Source organism: Cenococcum geophilum (assembly GCF_001692895.1).
Source record: "Cenococcum geophilum 1.58 unplaced genomic scaffold K441scaffold_81, whole genome shotgun sequence".
NCBI classification, from domain to species: domain Eukaryota; kingdom Fungi; phylum Ascomycota; class Dothideomycetes; order Gloniales; family Gloniaceae; genus Cenococcum; species Cenococcum geophilum.
The window spans coordinates 459,946-479,375 of NW_027137639.1; the positions used below are offsets into that span (position 1 = coordinate 459,946).

The 19,430-nt window shown below is 44.7% G+C and overlaps 5 protein-coding genes across 5 annotated transcripts; 2 read left to right on the forward strand and 3 right to left on the reverse strand.

Annotated features, from left to right (window-relative positions):
- The first annotated feature begins 1,798 nt into the window (after positions 1 to 1,798).
- K441DRAFT_670329 (uncharacterized protein) lies at positions 1,799 to 3,480 on the forward strand. The gene is made up of 4 exons (XM_067650272.1): positions 1,799 to 2,010; positions 2,078 to 2,128; positions 2,188 to 2,293; positions 2,351 to 3,480. The coding sequence occupies exons 2-4, from the start codon at positions 2,126 to 2,128 to the stop codon at positions 3,091 to 3,093; spliced, it is 852 nt and encodes a 283-aa protein (XP_067497200.1). The 5' UTR covers positions 1,799 to 2,010; positions 2,078 to 2,125; the 3' UTR covers positions 3,094 to 3,480.
- A 617-nt stretch (positions 3,481 to 4,097) lies between these two features.
- K441DRAFT_682425 (uncharacterized protein) lies at positions 4,098 to 4,809 on the forward strand (the record flags this gene model as incomplete). The annotated part of the gene is made up of 2 exons (XM_067651574.1): positions 4,098 to 4,595; positions 4,645 to 4,809. 2 exons carry the CDS (start codon positions 4,098 to 4,100, stop codon positions 4,807 to 4,809), a joined length of 663 nt encoding a protein of 220 aa, XP_067497201.1.
- A 4,770-nt stretch (positions 4,810 to 9,579) lies between these two features.
- K441DRAFT_709239 (cytochrome P450) lies at positions 9,580 to 12,241 on the reverse strand. Its single transcript, XM_067653837.1, has 8 exons — positions 11,867 to 12,241; positions 11,663 to 11,783; positions 11,592 to 11,601; positions 11,133 to 11,488; positions 11,014 to 11,068; positions 10,766 to 10,950; positions 10,209 to 10,505; positions 9,580 to 10,098 (listed from the first exon to the last, which is right to left on the reverse strand). The coding sequence occupies exons 1-8, from the start codon at positions 12,105 to 12,107 to the stop codon at positions 9,912 to 9,914; spliced, it is 1,452 nt and encodes a 483-aa protein (XP_067497202.1). The 5' UTR covers positions 12,108 to 12,241; the 3' UTR covers positions 9,580 to 9,911.
- A 1,247-nt stretch (positions 12,242 to 13,488) lies between these two features.
- K441DRAFT_348534 (uncharacterized protein) lies at positions 13,489 to 15,288 on the reverse strand. Its single transcript, XM_067641301.1, has 3 exons — positions 15,064 to 15,288; positions 14,154 to 14,944; positions 13,489 to 14,014 (listed from the first exon to the last, which is right to left on the reverse strand). The coding sequence occupies exons 2-3, from the start codon at positions 14,901 to 14,903 to the stop codon at positions 13,526 to 13,528; spliced, it is 1,239 nt and encodes a 412-aa protein (XP_067497203.1). The 5' UTR covers positions 14,904 to 14,944; positions 15,064 to 15,288; the 3' UTR covers positions 13,489 to 13,525.
- A 1,310-nt stretch (positions 15,289 to 16,598) lies between these two features.
- K441DRAFT_592854 (uncharacterized protein) lies at positions 16,599 to 17,954 on the reverse strand (the record flags this gene model as incomplete). Its single annotated transcript, XM_067644903.1, has 3 exons — positions 16,599 to 16,927; positions 16,980 to 17,232; positions 17,280 to 17,954. The coding sequence occupies 3 exons, from the start codon at positions 17,952 to 17,954 to the stop codon at positions 16,599 to 16,601; spliced, it is 1,257 nt and encodes a 418-aa protein (XP_067497204.1).
- Between the last annotated feature and the right edge of the window lie 1,476 nt (positions 17,955 to 19,430).

Below are 19,430 nucleotides of genomic sequence, written 5' to 3' on the forward strand. Positions count from 1 at the left end.
TATATAATAAGCATATGTTGCGCATACGCTGGCTATACGCGTACTCTATACTAAAAAAACATTGTTAGTCTGCTTTTACTATATACACGTTCTTATGTCCTAGGGTAGATATACTACCGCCATAATTATAGAATGCTATGGTAGTAGCTATATATTATAAGTATATATTTAATATATATAAACGATACTTACTTCTCTATACTTTGCTTAAGCTTTTTATTAATCTCTACTGCCTAGTGTAGACGACTGCTACGCTTTTAGAGGTCGTTAATTAATTTAAGCTTAACCCTATTATATACGGGGTATATGCGAAGGATATCCTTATAGGCGTGCTTGCAGTGTCTAATGCCGCTATATTTAAACGCTTAATGAAATACTTTTCTATTTTCTCTATTGTTTTCTCTAAGAAGCTATAGTTGTGTAATCTTAGGATTACCAGTTTTATAGAATAAGAATTAAATCTACTAGAGGTATAAATACAGCATATACCTAGTATGTGTATTGCTTACCTTTAATATATACTGCTTAATAACCTCACGTACTATTTTTTTATCTGCATCTATAGATAGTAGAGGTGTTGCTTTATAGATAAAGTGTGCAATTCCTTTCTTTCTAGTTACCGGATATTCTGGCATTATAATATAGTCTACTGCCTCTTAAATAATAATTTAATGTCTACTATAGGAGCTAATAAGTGCTCTATAGTCTTAAAGTGTGCTCTAGCTATCCTAAGCATATATATAGCCTATGCATAGCCTATATATAGAGCGGTATAGAGTCTTACCTTAGAGAGACCCATATAAAATAGAAGCCGCTATTATATACTATCTCGACCCTTAACCTCCTTATCCCCCTTATCCTCCTTATCTTTAATACTCTCTCTACTAATTATATTATCTTTAGAACCATCGTCTTTATATTTAATGTTAGGTGCGATCTGGGGTATTTGCGTATACTTAGTATATACGTAGTATATAGCTGTGGATACTAACTAGTAGGCCGTTTAACCACCCTACTATACTCTCGTTTGCTTTAGTGTAGTTTTTACTTATTATTAGTATAGTGTGGGACGTATAAATACGCGTGTATATATATATGTGTGTGTATGTGTAGGTATATATATATCTCTGTATATACGTCTCTGTGTGTATACGTAGCATATACTCTGGATATTTTGGTTTGTGTGGTCGCTTAAGTTAGATGTGGCTACCGATGCGCGTTCTGTATGGGTAAAAGTTGAGTACCGCTGACCTTTTGCCGGCGCTCCATCGGCGACCACGCTCAACTTTCGCCGACCCCCATCGGCGACCACGTTCAACTTTCTCCGGACCACGCTCAGCTGTACCCCGACAGGTTACCCCCTTGTATAAGAAACTGACTTTGACGTCATTAAAAACCTAAGCTTCCACCAGGGTGAGGCTTGTGGGTTAGTTAAGGCATAATTTGCTAATGAGGTTTGCACAATTAAACACAAACAAAATTAATTAAGAAAAGCCATAAATATAATAGCAGAGACCTTACTTTAGTCCTCTAGAATGAAGGTAATAATAAAAAAGGTCTTTGTTGCGGGTGTATAGATGGTAATTCAGATTTGCTGGGTGCGGCGAGACCGAACTCACAAACCTCACCCGGGTGCTTCGGAACACTTGCTAATGTGATTTGCAGGATGTGTTTTAATCTAAAACTCAGATCGCCCAATCGCTTAGCCAAGACGGTTGGATTGAGCCAGAAGATCCCTTATGATGCGCGACTTAATAGAGCGGCGACACTGGGCTGACGCTATCACTAAACACTTCTCAGGAAGAGTCCGGAAATGGTTCAAAGCTAGTAAATCTTTTATCTTCAACTAGCCAGCCAGCCACCTATTATCAGGATTTAGGTCTCGGAACCGGCCTCATGGATTATAGGATTTGGGGGCCTAAAATTTGAGCTGATGCAGGATTGATACAGCGATAGGGCCGTGAACCTGTGACGTAAGAGGATGAAGCCCTAGGATAGTACTCCAGGCAGGTAGACATATATCCACCTGTTACTATATTTTAGGACTCGAGATCAATACTGAAACAATCGACACAAGAAAGGATTTGCCAGCATCTTATATCGCAAAATATTACCAAAACAAAAGATGGTCAGATGCATCCCTTCTGCGTATTCTGCAAGCATCCTTAGCTAAATTGTTAAATTCAGAAACGATACGGCGAATTTAATAGTTTCGAATGCATCGTTGCCCATTACAATGAAGAACTCTCCTGGTTAAAACCGCTCTCATCCGAAACTATTATTTATTCCAAAGGCGGGTAAGACCTTTGCATCTTCTACAAAACATGTCTGACACATGAACGAGCAATAGGAAACCTACCGAACGCCGAAGAATGGAAGGCAGTTAGGAGACTTCCTAACATTGGTAGAGAAGCGCACACCTACTTGCACCATCTAGTGAACCACTACGATTCTCTTGCAGACGTTACGCTTTTCGTTCAAGGCGATGCATATAACTCGGATGGGAGAACTCCTCCTCACACAACGCTGTCAGTAGCCGATATGAAGCGTAGAGCGATAGAAAGTAATGCAGAGGGCTTCACGTCATTCACACCCGTTGTAATGGAGTTTAAAGATTGGGACGGCCTGCCATGGGAAACGGACCCAAAGTTCAAGTGGTGGCTTCACAAGAATGGAAAAACAATGCTTCGCGCCAAGATGAGTCCGGCCGAGTTCTGGAGTGAATATATTGGCGGCCCTCATCCGTCGTCTATATATTTTGCTTCGGGGGCTTTCTTCGCCGTCACTGCAGGCACGATACGAGCCCGACCAAAAGTCTTCTACGAGAAGCTTCTGGCGATTTTCACAAATGCGAACCATCCTAATCCTGAGTACGGACATTACATCGAGCGGCTGTGGGGTTCCATCTTCCTGGATCGAATGGATGAAGAATGCGATAGTGACGTGGAGGAGCACAGTCGAACAAGTCAGGATCTGGTGTCACGGACTGAGATTCTTAAGGAGATTGCGGCATCTTTGCCACCGCTTCCTATCCCTCAAGAGGAGTTTGCAAAGAAAAGGGAAGCCTGGATGAAGGCCGAAACAGCAGCATAAATGCATTTTCAGCAGCGCACGGCGCATTCCAATGTTCTGTTTTTGGCTCTTTTTAATATACCTTGGGCGGTTTCTAGCCAGCGTTTTTACGATTTACTTGAGCAAGTAAGCCATGCAAAGAGAAGGCTTATTGCTCTTGGAGGTACTTTGTTCAGCCGAATATGAATTTATATGGATAATGGCATTTCCATTAACTATGCGCAGTTTTCAGTGAACTTCCCCCTGACGTAATGTTTAGTTACCCAAACGATCCTAATAGCACGGGCGTTCAAATTTACTTTGAAATGGTCCCAAGAAAATAATAGTAGAAAATTTTTTGGTTTATTTTTATTTTTATTTTTTTGAACAATGTATCAAGCTCTAGGAATCTAAGACATTGTCAAGCCGATTTTTTTTCTGTCTTTTTTTTTCAGTTTCACCCAGGTATGCTTGATGAGTGCGATGCTCGTGCAAGTGCTGGTAACACCACGCATGAGGGAAAGTGAATTAAACCGCCTCATTTTACCACGGATAACGGCCCTAACACCATGACCCCGATGATACGAGCTGTTCATGAGAAAAGTAACCTGAAAACTTCAGTGAATCTATTTCCTAGAGTGGTTTTTGTAATTAGAGAGGCCTCCCCCTATATAACAATGTTCCGTCTCCTGAATTCTCTAGAATCCACCCAATCTCAATGCTTACCTTTGATTACATTTTCCAGTAAGCCTATAACTGCTGGCCCTTCCCACCATTCAGACTAGCTTTATGTCACAACCACAAACACCAATGAGAAGATACGATGTTAACTGCGCCATATGCAGTAAATATATCAAGTCTGTTTTTGCGTGGCCCGAAAATGGAATGTCTACACATCTCTTCAAATACTACTGCAAGAATTGTACCTGGTCTTAAAACTCGTCTCTAACATAGACCTCTTCCAGCGGCAATACGGAAATGCTAAGCCTCTAGGCCGGAGCTTTCCTGAGTATCTTGCCGCATTGCGAGCCTATGATCGAGCCCGCATGAGTTATGCAAATCACCAGCTCGATCTTGAAGAGGAAGCAGAGCAAAGCCAAGCCATTCAAGGTAAGGGGATTGCTTCTTGTGGGCAAAGGCGGAGAAGAGGTTCATCATCCTCGCCAACACCTCAAGCAGGTAGCAACAAGCGTGCTCGAGTGGACGAGGAAAGTTACCGTGTCGTTTCACGAGTTAGGTTCGACGAGGTACAAGAGCATCGGGCTGAGGCAGATTACAGGGTCAATCTCGAATACGAGAGAAGTATTCAGTGGTACGTGCCCGGAAAATATGCGGCTTCGCCTGGTAATGAGTTGTTAGATACCAGCGGCAACAGTCTCACCCCTCAGGAGTTCTATGGGGACGAACTTCCTGTGCAAGAGCACATTGCAGAGAGTGATGGCGACGAAAACTGGTTCGGCGCGGTTGAAGACAGCAAAGAGCCTGATTCTGGTCAGGAGTCTATCAAAAAGATGGTTAGTGCCCCCGACGACAAAGACGTGACCGTGAGTGATCAGAGGACTGCGTTCACAGAGGACTTGATATCCTTACTAGACATATATAAGCGCCGGCATATCCCTCGGAATTCTTCAGTCGTTGCAAACGCTCCAAATTGGAACTAGGAGAACATTAACCGAAGTAATTAGGGCTAAATTGACAAGAGGCATTCCTCAGGGAAAGCTCATTGGGGAACTCGATGTCAAAGTAATGCCTCATTAGAGTTTTATACACAAATGGGACCATCAAATGGAGATGCCGATCCAACGCAGATCAGAAGAAGATGAGGAAGACTCTATCTCATTGCAAGAGGTTCTAGAGTCTCACTGTATACACTAGGTAGGTGGCAAAAGGCTGACGACGATGCTAACGACGATGCTAACGACGATTTGTAATTGTCACTTCATTACCACCTGTTCGATATTGCCACTCAGTCGGTAATAGGTAATGGAAACAGGTCGACAGGAGATACCCACGATCTCCTACACATTCCCTGCAAGAACACTCCCATAAGAAGGACGCACCCTATATGGGCATCGATTTCAATATGCTGACCCAAGCTTATTTTCGTATGGACCCTTCAAATATGACTTGCCCGTTTTAGTCATTCTCTCAAACCATTGTCCTAGTACTCCATCTATATCTTTAGCCATTGGCCAACCTCAGTACCCTTGTGTGCTCTCAGTGTCACTCTTCAGCCAATCGTTAACTTCTGTACCCTCCGTGCTTGACTCCTCTCTTTCGGCTAATCCTAAAGGCTTGGAAAATCTCTTGTAAAGATCATCAACTATGATATCGCCGCCACGTTCACTCTTCACAATTTCATTAGAACAGCAGCCAGTGCTTTTATCCATATTCGATATTGTTTAACATTTACTGAATATTGAATATTTACACTTAATATTCAATATCAATACAATATGTTCAATACTAAAAGTTATTAAATATTAACAATTTTTGGAGTTAAGGTGGTAAAAATAACGTGTAAAATGCCTTGGTATATAACCCTGGCCCTTAAGCGATACGTGCGCATTTTAAATTTATTAGGTAAACACATATAAAGTTAAAATGCCTAAATATTGAACTTGGTTTTGCAGAATGTTATACACTATATTCTTAATTTTTTACGCGCCCTCTATATATACCTAATCTTTAACCGCCTAATCCTTAACTAACGCTATATCTCTCTTATCTATTAATGTAATAGACGACGATAATATATCTTCCTCTCCTATTTCGGAGCTTAATTCGGATTAGTTTACCTACTCTAGCAATAATAACGCGTTAAGTGGCTCTACACTAAGTATACTAGGTACAACTTTTTTTTAACCACCTCGTAGAAAATAAAAGCTTACTACTACTTTTACTTAGTAATTTGCCCGCGATCCTCTTCCTTATAAAGCTACTTGTAACGGCAGAAATTAAATATAGTACTGCTTAATATGCGAATAGGACTCTGCCTCTTTAATATCTATTTACGCCTACCTTTCTAAAAAGTATGGCATAGAGATTTAAGCTGGAGAGGTTAAAGTAAAGTGACTACGGTAGGAGCGCCTTATAAATATACTGAACAAATTAGAAGGCTCTAAATAGCTTAAACGCGAAGTTAAAAAAGAGCAGATCTTTAGGGCCGCTATTAATCGCGAAGCCTTTAACGAAGCTCTTATACAGCTAATTGCTATACGCAATTTACCATATAATGCGGCCACCTGGCCAGAGCTATACACGTTACTTATAACGGTTAATTATACTGCGGAGGAAGTTATAATTAATGCGGTAGGAACTATACCGAAGCTAATTAAGCAATTATACTTAGTATATCGCGATATTCTAAAACGAAAGCTTTAAAGCTCCCTTATAAAAATATACTTTTTAATTAATATATAAACGTCACCAAATCACCGCTCCCTTTAAGCGATTGTTGCCTATTTTATTAATGCGGAAATAAGGTAGTTACGGAAGGCTCTACTTACTCTACCAGAACTCCCCTTATATGATAGTAAGGACTAAGCTAATACCTTTCTTTAAACTACCGAGAGCTATAGAATTCTAGATAGAATTGGCTATATTTATAGCAATAATTACGGCGTAAATAATAAGATATATTGCTATATATCTGCGGGCCTTTAGGTAAAAGGACTCCCTTACTAGGACCCAGTTTAGTACTAAATTCGATATAGTAGCTATATTATTAATCTCGCCCTTTAAGCCTTCCTCTACCTTAAAGACAAAGATGTAATTAATAAAGCTATTTAGTAAGCTATACTTAATATGAATTTAATAATTAATAAGAAGCTTATATAGAAGATAAAGGAAGCAAAGGACGTAGGCTAGAGAGAGATTGGTATACTTAGCAAAGTTTATAACCTTATTATATATATATAGGCGTTAAAGGCTCACTAAAATGAGTTTAGAGCCTTTACTAGGCGATTAATTTCTTTAGATAATAATACTTAGTAGAACTTATAGTTTATTGTACTTAATATTATAAGGGATAAAAGAGTTTAAATGGTAATTAATATATACTCTTAGAAGTGGTATACGGAAGTAAAAGATAACTACCTTTTACCTAAGGATTAGCAGATTATTGATAAGATACACGCCTTCTTAAAGCCGTTCTATGAGGTTATAATAATAAACTAAGGTGACTTCTTATTAATTAACTAAACGCTGTATACTATAGATATTCTTATTAAATACTTTAAGTAATCAAAGGTAAGCTTTTTTAGAGGCTATTAAGGCTCTACTAATTAGCAATATTAGTAATATTTAGGATTAATATTACCTAAATTAACGCCTTTTTTCTACTATTATTATAAGCTGGTATACCTTTAATAAATACTATAAGCTTACTAACGACACCCCTATGTACGCGGCCTTAATTCTACTTTACCCCTTGCGTTAGAAGACTTATATTAAGAGGTACTGGAATAAGAAGTAGTATAAGCAGTTATTTACTACAGTAAGGAAGCTTTAGAAGGATTAATATATAGAACGCCTAGTTAACCCTACCGCCTCTAAATCTACTAGATCTACTACCTCTATTAAGCCTTCTAAAACTAAACTCTATATATGAATGCTTAACGTCACTAGTAGTGTTAAGGAAGAGTATAAGGAATTTATTAAAGGAAAGCCTACCTTAATAAGAGGCATAGCTCTTAACTAGTGGCTTAATCTAACTTATTAAGCTAACTACCCACGACTCTTTTAGATGGCTATTAATATATTATCTATTTTATCTATATTAGTAGAGGCCGAGCGAGTGTTTTTAGGTATATGGCGAATAGTCTCATGGGACCGTATGTCATTAGGAAGCACAAATATTAAGCGTACGGAGTGCTTAAAGAGTTGGCTGCTCAGTAATATTACAGCTAAGGGGAGGCTTATGGCGGCGAATGCAGTAACAGAAGCTCTTGCGTACTTGGTATATTAAAGAGAGCCTAATAAGCTACCGCCAACTACACCAAGCCAAGGATCGCGAAGTTGACGATAGGTAAAAGCGGAGGTAAGAGCGGAGGTGAGAGCGGAGGTGAGAGCGGAGGTGAGAGCGGAGGTGAGAGCGCAGGTGAGAGCTATTGTATTTTAGAGCTCTACTAAAGCCTAGAGCTATATGGAGCTTGATTATAATATCAAGGCTCTATATATACGTAATCTGGATTTAATATTCAATAATCTATTTAATATCAAAATCGTCTTCAATATCAACTTTAATACGGCCTTATATTGATATTGAATACTGATAAAAGCACTGATAGCAGCAATGCTGATAGCAATGCCTTCTCGCATGGAATTGCTCCGGCGAACTTTGGGAGCGTTAATTCAATCGGCCCTTTGGAATGTCTTCATTCACTTGTGCGAATTAGTCAAAACCCCAGATAAGAGGGAGGGATTCCCCTACGGGGATTGGAGCAGCAGCTACGGCTTGAACTGCCACGAAAAAAGTGAGCTCAGCACTGATGAGGCGCATATTTATGGATATGGATAAAAAATTATATAGAATTTGCTTACTGTTTTCTTTTTTTGAGATGAATCTGTCGTATGTATCGCTACGAGAACGGTCAGGAGTGCTTAGCTTCAGATGCCGGCCAAGCTTATCCAGATATACATTTATAGGCCTAGCTTAAAATATTTCTAAGCATCAGCATTCCAGACGTTGGAACACCCTTGTCATCAGCATGGCGCCGAAATGCAGCTCTAGTTCTGCAGTAGAAAAATCTTTATATATGCTAACGCACGGGATCCATACAGGGCCACCCGGATAAATTGTCGAACAGGACGATCAAGGATGAGAACTCTGGTCTATTATTAGAGGCTCTAGAGCCTCATTAAATACAAAGGCGCCCCTGATCTAAGCTTGATATGGTAGTGGCCGACGGCAGGCCGACATAAATTCGTTATTGTCGGACTTGAGAATGACGTACTTATCACTGTTTGTAATACCTAGTACCCGATGTCTCATTACCCCGCTATTTACCATCATATGTCTCATCGAATGTCTAATTACCTGTTTCCACTACCGAATGACGACGTAGTCGTCATTCTATTCACCACCTATCTGGTGTATATATAGAGGTCTTAGAGCCACATTCAATACTACACACGAGTCCTTATTTTCGGACCTTATTTTCAGGTCGACAGTTATTATCCTTTCCATCTTTCACGAACTCTGCTACTTGGTGAGCTCTTTTCCTCGCACAATGTAAGATGTCGCTGAATACTCATTACTACTAGGACCGCGTCCGCCAGAGTCTATACCCGGAGATATATGAGCCGATTATTTTCCTTGATGAGACGAAAGATACAAAGAAGATTGGTCATTTAGGTAGGCCGCAGCGAAGACTTCCAGGATTGACAGGCTTATTGCTGGCTGTGATTCAGATCACTATGTCGATCTCCTCCGACAAACGCTTATGCGTCAGGCCGACACTAGCGTTGGGTCCTTTCGCCAGACGAAGGAGGGGCCATTGCTTCAGGCGAATCTGACGAGGGCATGTCGGAATTTGAGAAGATACAGACTTGGGCGGTCGACCACCATGCGGTAGTTCCCGTGATGTGAGTAATAGTAGCACTTTCGTGTGGTTTTGGAAGATGCTATCCAGATTCCATTAGTCAACTAAGGGCGCCAAATCAAATAGCAAAAAATACTTGTACTTCTGTAATTTGGATGGGCGTTAACTAGAAGAATTGTTGGCCGTTCCACGTTACTGACCAAGAAAAGATTTCCTATAACTCGAGCTCTACAGATGTCTCTATAGCTAGTTACCCTAAGCAATGAATATCCTCCTCGCCCCATATCCGTACCTACGCCTTCCCCACGTGTTACACTAAGCAATAGGGACCTCAGAATCCAGTATGAGGACCCTCACGCCCTTGCTCTCAGGCTTTATGCCAGGAATGAAGGTATCATGGTGGAACTCCACGTCCTCAACATTCGTTTCATAAAGCTGCAGGTTGCCGCCCAGCTGGCGAATTAGGGTCGCAAGGCCGATGAACAGTTCCGCGTACGCGAGGCTATATAGCGGTAGAGATCAATGTCAGAAAAGTCCAGAAAGAACATCGTTGCTGCTGTGGAGAGAACGAGACGAGAAAATTTATCCCTGCCTCGGAGCACGATTACTCACTTAATGCCTATACACTGCCTACTCCCCTTGCTAAAACTCAGCAAATATGGGGTGAGCAAATTATGACGCTCCCCCTTCTCATTAAGCCATCTTTCCGGACGGAACGCCTTCGGTTCGGGGAATATCTCTTCATTTGCATGGATTAGTACGCTGGTCATACCAACAGGAGCACCGGGTGGGATCTTATAGCGGATTTTAGAGTCGCTGGATTCGTAAAACATGGGTTCTATGGGCGAGCTGCGCTGGAGCCGTGTAGCGAGGCCGTAGGAAAGGCGCAGAGCTTCGTGGACGACCGCGCTGTGCAGCTTATTTGTTAGAATGCTTGCCTAGGTAGAAAAAGGAGGGGAGGCGCTTATCAGGTATGGCAGGTTCTCGAGGGTGCTCCATGAAGGAATCGAGTTTGGGTCTGGAATGGCGGATTGGAGTTCTTGGCGGAGCTTGGATAGGATATCCGGCTGCAAAAGAATATAGCATATGGCGACGGTCAGGCCTTCAGTAAGAGATTTAGCGGTCAGGGGATAGAAGCGGTCGGGAATAAAGCGGGTCATATACTCCACGAAATCGTCTCGGTGCCTGCTTGCACAAGAAGCTGTCCCTCTTCTGCTAAACGCTCTATTGACTTCTCGGCTTCAGGCAGACTTGATGCTATAAGTTCGTGGAATATAGTGCCAGAAGAAGTTGGCGATTTTTCATCGTTAGCCGCTGGCTCCTTCTTTAATTTTCGTATTTGGACGCGCATATCCTAAAATTCAAGAGTTGGCTCCACGGCTGCTGCAATTGAAAGCTTTCAAAAGTGTTAACTCACACTACGAAACTTATAATAGATGCCAAGATCGTGATTTAAGATACCTATTACCGAACTGGAGAAGAGTTAGTTCCAGGTTTTTTGAGCACAATATAGAGTTTTGAATGAGAAACGCGTACTCAGGGAGGCTAAATAATACTTTTAGTAAAACGGGGAAGTGCTTAATCCAGTTGAAGGTTTTTCCCATCTCCAATATAGCTCTATGAAAGCTATATGTGAAGCTCGGATCTTCAAGGCATCCAAAGCTTCGTGCGAAGGCATATTCAGTTACTACATCCGTAGTATAACACGAAATCGCCGCGGTGAGGTCGATAGGTTTCCCAGAACCTGCATAGGTCTTAAGGTTGCAACAAAGTTTGCTTGCATAGCTGCTTATACGCGGTTCTAGCTTGGTGACAGAAGCTTTCGAGAAGTAGCGGTTGAGAGGCATGCGCCTTGCGCGGTGAAGGTCGTGTGGAACTGCCCCGAAGTGCGTCTGCACAAACTAATCTCAGCAAAGAAACAATATCGTTTTCCGGCGATCTTTGGAAGAAATCATTTTACTAAATCATGAGATAGACAGAAAGCACAAAAATTACCTGATCAACACTGTCGGGCGCCAATTAGCGATAGTTACGCAAAACCACGTGAAGGATGAGCTGAAGCTTACCCTAACGCCTTGGAATAGAATGAATATCTATCCCTCTTCTTCCCACCACTAGCATACAGCTGGTCAATGAACCGCGGGTCATTGACATGCAATTCGTGCGGACTGATACGGATGATGGGTCCTGTGAGAGACCTCGTTGAGCGGAGATTCTGTGAATAAATGCACCCTCGTTATGTACATTGTGAAATTGGCCACAAAGCTTACCGTACTTTTGGTGCATACGTTTAATCTCATTGATATACTTTCCCCCTCTAATACAGTCATAATAGAACTCATACCACAACGTAACTGCAGCGAGTTTTGGGCCAGGAAACTTGGCCAGCGGATGGAAGTAGAGACGGTAGATAGCAATGCAGACGCTCGATACGACTGAGATGCCAATCCCAGCAACAATAATGTTTTGGAGCATCATCTCGCCTGGAACTAACCCGGCGAATGAAGCCATCGCTATAGGGATGCCGTCGAGCAGCGCTTTGGTCGTAGAAAGATAGCGAAGGTATATCAAAACTATAATGGCACTGATGAGTGAGAAAAATGCTGTTAGCGGCCTGTGATGTCATATACTTTTGTGCGTACGTAAGGCTTTCATTCTCCGTATGCCTATCAAAAGCGGTATGCCAGCCGGTCCACGTCCCTCCCGCCCCCGCTTTCCGATAGCAGGTTGCACCAGAGCAAGTATGGTTGCTGCATTGCTTTTTTCTAGGGCGGTCCTATTTAGACACCCCAATTACTAGGTAGACACCCACCCCGAATTAGGTTCAGCACCTGTTAGAATATCACATGTGTGTAACCTGTTTGCATCTGCATCGCGAAAATCAAACTTTTAATATGTAACCCTTGACAATACTGGTAATATAGGGCGAGGTGGCGGACGTCGGCGTGCCTGCGGAGGCCGTTCGCGGCGTCAAACAAAAGCAGCGGCGCCCAATTAAGTTCACGCACAGCCTCGCAGAGCACTATGCAGTCCAATCAGTCGACTTAGGAACAAGCTGAGGTCAATTCTAGTGGTGGGCATAGCAGTGGAAGCCAAAATACTACTGCAGATGCCTTGCCACCTATCGGCAGCAATATTCAACAGGCCTTGAGCGGTCGGAGGGCTTTGCCTTTTCAGGCAGACTTTGCCAAGGGGTCCTTCGGCGCATTCTGGCTTTAATTTGAACTCTACTACATATACTATAGTTAAAATCAGGACTTGATTAAGGTGTTGCGGTCGTAAAAGTTACGTTTTAAAAGTTTGATTTTCACGATGCAGATGTAAACAAGTTAAACGCGCGTGGTATTCTAGCCTAATCCGGGAGGGTCCTAAGTAGCGCCGCTCTAGGGCGGCAGGTTGCGCCGGAACAAGTAAGGTTGCTGCATTGCTTTTTTCTTATGGGTAGGCCGCTGTGCCTCGCGTGCTGTGCTTAATGGGCTGCGATTAAGGGCATACCGAGGGTCGGTCGCTCGAACAGACGACTAAATAAAGTTAGCATCCAGAATATCTTAGGAGTACAGTATTGCAGAAAACTCACGTAGCCTTAGGGAGACCACGGAAATAGAGTATCAAAACCATTTTCAGCCAATTCCAATTCAAGTTCCAATCTCTATTCCTTAAGACCTATGACATTTAATCGTTCATGACTAGACCTTGTAGGGGTATGTACAACAATAACTCATGCCAATTCGCCGCGTATATCATACGGTGCCAACCAGTCGCAGCACAGCCAAAAAACCAACTATGCAACGCAGCTCTCCAGAAGCTGCACCAGCAAAACTCCAGCAAGCATCCAGGGAGCTCGCAACGCCCCTAAATGCCAGAATGCGCTTTCAAAGCAAAGCTAAAATCCAAAACCTGTCGCACTGCTTGCTCTATGTTGAACTAGTTCAAACCTTCCAAACCACCACCCCCGGCCCCTGGTCCTGCCTTGATCCAACTCCACCAACCTCCACGCCTACACTCCCCCGCATCTCAAGCAATTTCTGCACGCTCCGTCGCGGCACGCGCTCCAGACCGGTGCGACACGTTGTACACACCCTCAGCGCGCACCATGAGCATGTCCACCGCTCCTCATGATCGTCCTTGTAGCACAGCATACAAGGCACAGGCGCGCAGCGGTTGCCAGAGCGGTGGAAGTGGCGGTGCTGATGATAGCACTTAATATGCACGAGCTTGAGCGCTGGGGCCGATGTTGAGGGCGGACGGGCAGCGTTAAGTGAGGAGGCGAGGGAGAGGCGTTTGGCGAGGGGGTCTAAATCACGGCTACGAGCCTGCCGTACGTGTGCTATCTTCGGCGTCTCGATAGGGGATGGTGTGGGCGAAGGTGTGATTGTGTTCAGGTATGTGGACGCGTTTTGCAGCGTTGCGGTGGTGCCCTGCAAGCTCTTCGTCAGCTTGAGCAGCTACGAATAGAAGCAGAGGCGCGCCGAGCCGGACGTAGGCCGCTTCGTATAGGACGGAGAAAAGAGAGAGGGGATTGCAAGTGCGAGTGCGGGTGCGTGTCTCGGTACGTACTTTGAAGATATCGAAACCCGTGCTGCTCTTGCCCCGAAGATGCTTGGATGCCGCAGGAGGTGGGTTGCGGGTCTCGGTGCTGGAAATGCTAGCAGGCTTGTGGATGCCGTATTTAGAAAGTGGTTCTTCTGGGACAGGACTTGGAGAGGGTAGGAGAACCGGTTTTAGTTCTGCTGTTGGAGGTGTTTCTAGTTCTACAGTTGTTCTACGGGTGGAAGAGCGTTCTTGGGAAGTAATATGTGTGGGTATTGCTCCTTCGCTCAACTCCGTCGAGTCTGACCGTGTCTGTGTGTATGATGATGGGACTGATGATGACTGGACTGACGTCGACGGCGAGGAAGCATTTTCTCCGTTCGCTTGTCCTTTGACGATTGCGGCTGCTGATTTGCTCTTAGGCTTCAACGAGGATATTGTGTCGGCAAGTGTGAGATATGACTTTGATCCGTTTGCCTTCGAATTTGGTGGGGGGCGCCGTTTGAAGAAGTGCTTTGGAGATTGTGCCTTTTGTTCCTTTTCACCAGGAACCTTGGATGACTTGGTGCCCATTTCGGACCTCAAATGAGACTTTTCTGGCGGTGGAGGGAGTCCAGGTAGAGGTCGCTCTTGGTAAGATGGCTTTATTGTAGAGGACGAGGAGGTTGATGTAGAGGAAGCGGCTGTAGACCCGTTGCTTGTTGTGAGTCTGAGGCCAGGTGGTTTGGTGCTTCTTGATATCGAGCGAGAAATTATCGCAGTGGGCTGCTCTTGCATTTTCTGATTTTTACCTAGGCCGTATGTACCTGCCTCGTCGACTAACATAAACATGTTAGCTCCTGTGGATTAGAAAAGTGTGGCCCGCCATGATCGCGACTTTGAAGATTATTGTCTTGGGGTAGAAGTGAATTGCGACTTATGAGAGCTGTTGGGATACCTGCCGATTCTAATTTACGAGTTGCCGACAAGGAGATCAAATTTTGGGAATAGCCCAGTCGTGTTGAGAAAAGCAATGATAATAATGATAAATTTTATTCACCTCTTAGTTGAAATTGCATGGTCAATACTGGTGGAAGTGGTTTCTCATTTTTTAGAGGAGGTAAAGGCAGTTCTTTGATTGGCACCATTTTCTGAACGGGAGATTCAACATATGAAGAAGTATTTCCATCGTCTCTAAACGACGACCCATAATCATTTAATAGGGCGCTGATGACATCGTGACGATTCGAAGGAGCCGTAGGAGCAAGCCCCAGCATGACCTGAGCCATGGTCTCGATGAGCTCCAAAATTGAGAGACGAAGGTGGCGTGGTTTCCAAACAACCTCACGAAGGAAATGGATAAAGGACTTTCATTACTAGGAGGGAAGGTAGTCGCATTAAATAAAGTGGTTCTCCTGGCTGTAAGGCTGAGCTTTTTCGGTTACAGCCAATGAAACCCTTGGTGTTTGGGATTCAGAAGACCTCCTGCCTGCGACCTCCTTCCCCAAGACCCGGGGATCCTTGCGATCTTGCGTCACCATCGTCAATTTCGCTGTCGAGCTTCCGCATGTCCCACCTGAGGCACGCCGTTTACTGCACTAAATTTGAACGTAGCCGGGGCCACCCCCCAACTGCCTGCGTAATCTCATTTCGCGATCGGCAATGTGGACGGCGATCACCCAGAGGCCTCTCGAGAACGAAGTCGACCGTTGCGATTGCTGTACATAGTTACCGTATCACACACCACGATATGCTATGACCTGCAAATCAAACCCTCTCAGGGGCCGCCTTAAAAAGTGAACGCTCACACGCTGAATGGTTTCGGGGCTAGAGGTGGGGCTGCAGTCCAACGTTTCGCATGCTGAAAAGGGGATGGAAATCAGCTCGGATCCTCATCACGTGCCCAAAAAAACTCGTTTCATTCAACTGGAACTAGTTACTAAAAGGAGACAATGCGCATAAAAGTGGATGTATCACGCCCGAGGGTTGATGTTTGACTGTCTTTGGTATTTTTATTGGATATTAAATCGATATTCTATCGTTGCACCATTTGAGCAACATATGAGAGTTTTGGTATCATCCCATCTCTGGAAAGCCAAAGATTACCAACAAACAAAATACAGGTAGTAATCCAGCAAAGCTAGACGTCCAGCATTTGCATCCATAGATTGAGGCACCCCAACGCCATTTCGGGCAATGCCTTGCCTTTTGTACCATTGCTCCGAATTCCAAATCAAGCCAATCCATGCCTCCAGTCGGGGTACAAAGCAGATTAAGAAGACCCCGATGCGCCGTCGCTGATGTGCCCAAAATATACATGGTCGAATCGAAAATAGATGACGAAATCGTAGGAGTGCGTTGTGCTGCTAGCAGATTGTAGCAACAGTGTTATAGAACTGTCCAAAGCCAGCTGTTTGAGCAAGGAAAGTCTTAGCCATCAACATCCATGGCCGAAGTCCGAAGGTATTAGGCTGCCGGGCTACCGCCCTGTCATTAAAGGAAGAATGCAAGTAGCATGGTTAGGAGAGCGATCATAGATCCCAGGCCTGCCCCAATAGCCCCCGCACCACCTTTCAGCGGTGCTGCTGTTCCGTTGACAAATGTTGGTCCACAGCCAATGTCAATCTGTTGAGCAGCATCCCCGTAAGTCTGACTGATCGGTTGTGTTGTATTACCAGCGAATGAGGAAAAAATGGCCATTGTGTCCTGAAGACATGTACTGCAGGTTGGCCGAGATGAGCCGGGGAGGGAAACACCGAGAGGTAGGTAGTAGGGATAGGAGTCGGTGACAGCCGTTGTGTTCGTGATGGCATTTGCGAAACCTTATGAGATCGCTGTCAGATAATATGTCATAAAGTTGTTAGTGAAACTTACAGTAATTCCCTCGACGATCCCTCAAACAACCTGCCTGATAAAGAGGCTGATACGCAAGAAGTCCATTATATGCTTGCAAGACCAGAGGGTTGTCGGTTGCATAATCTGCAGCGCAATTGCTGTCATTCTTAATATTTCTTCCAAATTCATTCATTACAGCCAAACACGTATTAAAATCGACATTGCAAGTAGCGTCGAGGGCTGTGGTAATGCGCACAAAGGATTTCGAGGCGTCGAAGAAACCACTGGAAGTCTAGGGATGTTAAAATAACGCAGGCTCGATTGCGGACTAAGACATACCTGAAGAAGTAGTGAGAAAGGATGGCAGGCGTTGAATGTAGCATTTGAGAGAAATCGTTGGAAAAAGCTCTGGCACGAGGTGGTGAAATTGTTGCCCAAGGCCGAGTCGAATGGCTGAGGTATGGCGGTTGCTGACGAGGCTGCGCCGGGATCGGTGCTTAGAGAAGTTGCTGCTGCTTGCGACGACGTGGTCGGCGATGATGAGGGAGAGTTGCCATTGCTCCGCGCTTCCAGATGCATTCGTGGCGGGACCGGAGCCTCGCTGAGATCAACAAGGAGATATTCTCCAATCCACAGAAGCTCTTCGTTAACGAGCGCTGATCTCTGCAGATCACCATGTGCTTCCAGGTCTTTCTGAGCGGCAGCGGACCCGCAGAACAGGGACAGCGTAACCAATACGAAGAGGAAGAGTAAGCTGGAGTTGAAGAGTTTCGCGGGTAAAACTCGCGACTTATAGCTAGAGGTGAGCCGTTGAAATTGTTTCGGTTCCCGCTGCCTCGCACGCTCCGTGCTCTTATGGTGCGACGAGCCGCCTGCACCACCAGCATTCCAGCCCGGTTCCCGCACAAGCGGCTTCTGGACCGCGACACCAGATATGGTCCCTGGTCTTTCCGATATTGGGACGGATATGTAGCTGCACGACGAGAACGAAGTGCGGTCCGGAAGGGAATTCATTGCAGCGACCAGCATCCGCCGCTTCGCCAGAACATGACCGTCTCTAGTTATTAAGTTTCCCTGTAGTCAAGATGCCTATGGTCTCCAGGAACTATTATCGCAGTTTGCGTGATTTTTGGTCGAGCGAGCACTGAAATCAAATTGGGGTTGATGCAGGTTCGGAGATGTTCCTTGCAGAAAGCAACGGCTAGTACTGTAAGCCTTGTGCTTCTAGACCTTCCAGAAGATGTGAGTGAAAGGGTAGGCTAGCGACGAAGGCAGCGAAAGTGAGCGACAACAGTTGGTGTTGAGAAAGAGAAAACACTTGAACCCGTCCGGTGCGAGGGGTTCTTAGTTTCTTCACTGATCAGAATAATCTAATGGCAATACTAGAGTCAGCCAACTACTGCGAGCTGGTCCCTTAAGCATGAACTGCAGCGCGTCAAAAAGCCACCCTCAACGGACGTGGAAATTCCGCCAACGCCTTCTGGCCTGGGAGCAGTCGGCTGTTGGCACCATTGTCGGCGAAGGCCAGTCGGGTAATAGCGCCGAGTGGGCTTGGGACTGCTCTACGGGCCTGAAAGACGTGATAGAAGCGCTCTCCGCGATAGGCTTGGAAAGCAATATAACAACCATGCCCCGGGAGTCGTTGCGGCGCCCGATGAGGAAAGTCTAGCATTCTTGCAGGAAACGGTTCATTTATGGCTGCCTCCAATAATTGCGTAAATCTTCTCAGCCTTCTCCGCAATACCCAGCAGATGCTCTTCTAGAGCGTTTGCAGCGGTCAACTGACCGGGCTGAGACAGCTGTCTGTTGCTATCCATCGCATTCTCGACTTCCCCGTTCCCCCGTTGCCCCCTAGCGTGGCCGATGCAACAAGGCTTGTTGGCTTGTCAGCACTGCAACATCATTTTACCCAAGATTATTATCTAGTATGTATTATTACAATAATTCCCATTCACTATAACATTCCTTTAAATGCTGCCTTTTGTCCGCATGGCTTGAGATGAAGCAAACCATCTTCCCCTTCCTAACAATTTTTAAGTATAGCAGAGGCGAGAGTGTGTCACAGGAGCCTCGTCGTGTGGATGCAGCCTGTCGTGTTCTCCAAGAACTTCAGAGCCTGGTCAACACTCTTATGAGAGCAGAAAAGCTCGGAGTCATCCGAGCCCGTAGAGCGCTTTGATGAATGCACCGAGAACTTTGCTATAATTATTTCGGATAACGCCAAGCCAATAAAGCCACTCAGGAGCTTTGGCCTTGCGCCAGACAGTCGCCCACTCCTCCGCCAGCATTTGCCCCCTTATCCCACAAGTCGTCAGCCATGGAGATCAATTGCCGACCTAATCGCTTCTTAGATTTAATAGTAGCTTCGTGACCGTCGAAACCAATTGTTTTGACAAATTTCCCGTTTCTCTCCAGTCATCCCCGATAAATGTCGATCGATTCCTTCAGAGTCAAATTTTTAATGTCTAGCCACGTCAGACACATTCTTCA

Excerpts from the sequence above, each read along its gene's own strand:
- K441DRAFT_670329 (XM_067650272.1), top strand. Across the intron at positions 2,294-2,350 it reads AACTATTATTTATTCCAAAG|GAAACCTACCGAACGCCGAA; the intron begins GCGGGTAAGACC and ends AACGAGCAATAG.
- K441DRAFT_709239 (XM_067653837.1), bottom strand. The coding sequence starts at position 12,107 with ATGGCTTCATTCGCCGGGTTAGTTCCAGGCGAGATGATGCTCCAAAAC. Across the intron at positions 11,784-11,866 it reads ACGTATGCACCAAAAGTACG|GACCCATCATCCGTATCAGT; the intron begins GTAAGCTTTGTG and ends GGTCTCTCACAG. Across the intron at positions 11,069-11,132 it reads GTATTATTTAGCCTCCCTGA|TTCGGTAATAGGTATCTTAA; the intron begins GTACGCGTTTCT and ends ACTCTTCTCCAG.
- K441DRAFT_348534 (XM_067641301.1), bottom strand. The coding sequence starts at position 14,903 with ATGCAAGAGCAGCCCACTGCGATAATTTCTCGCTCGATATCAAGAAGC. Across the intron at positions 14,015-14,153 it reads CGGGTTTCGATATCTTCAAA|GGCACCACCGCAACGCTGCA; the intron begins GTACGTACCGAG and ends AAGAGCTTGCAG.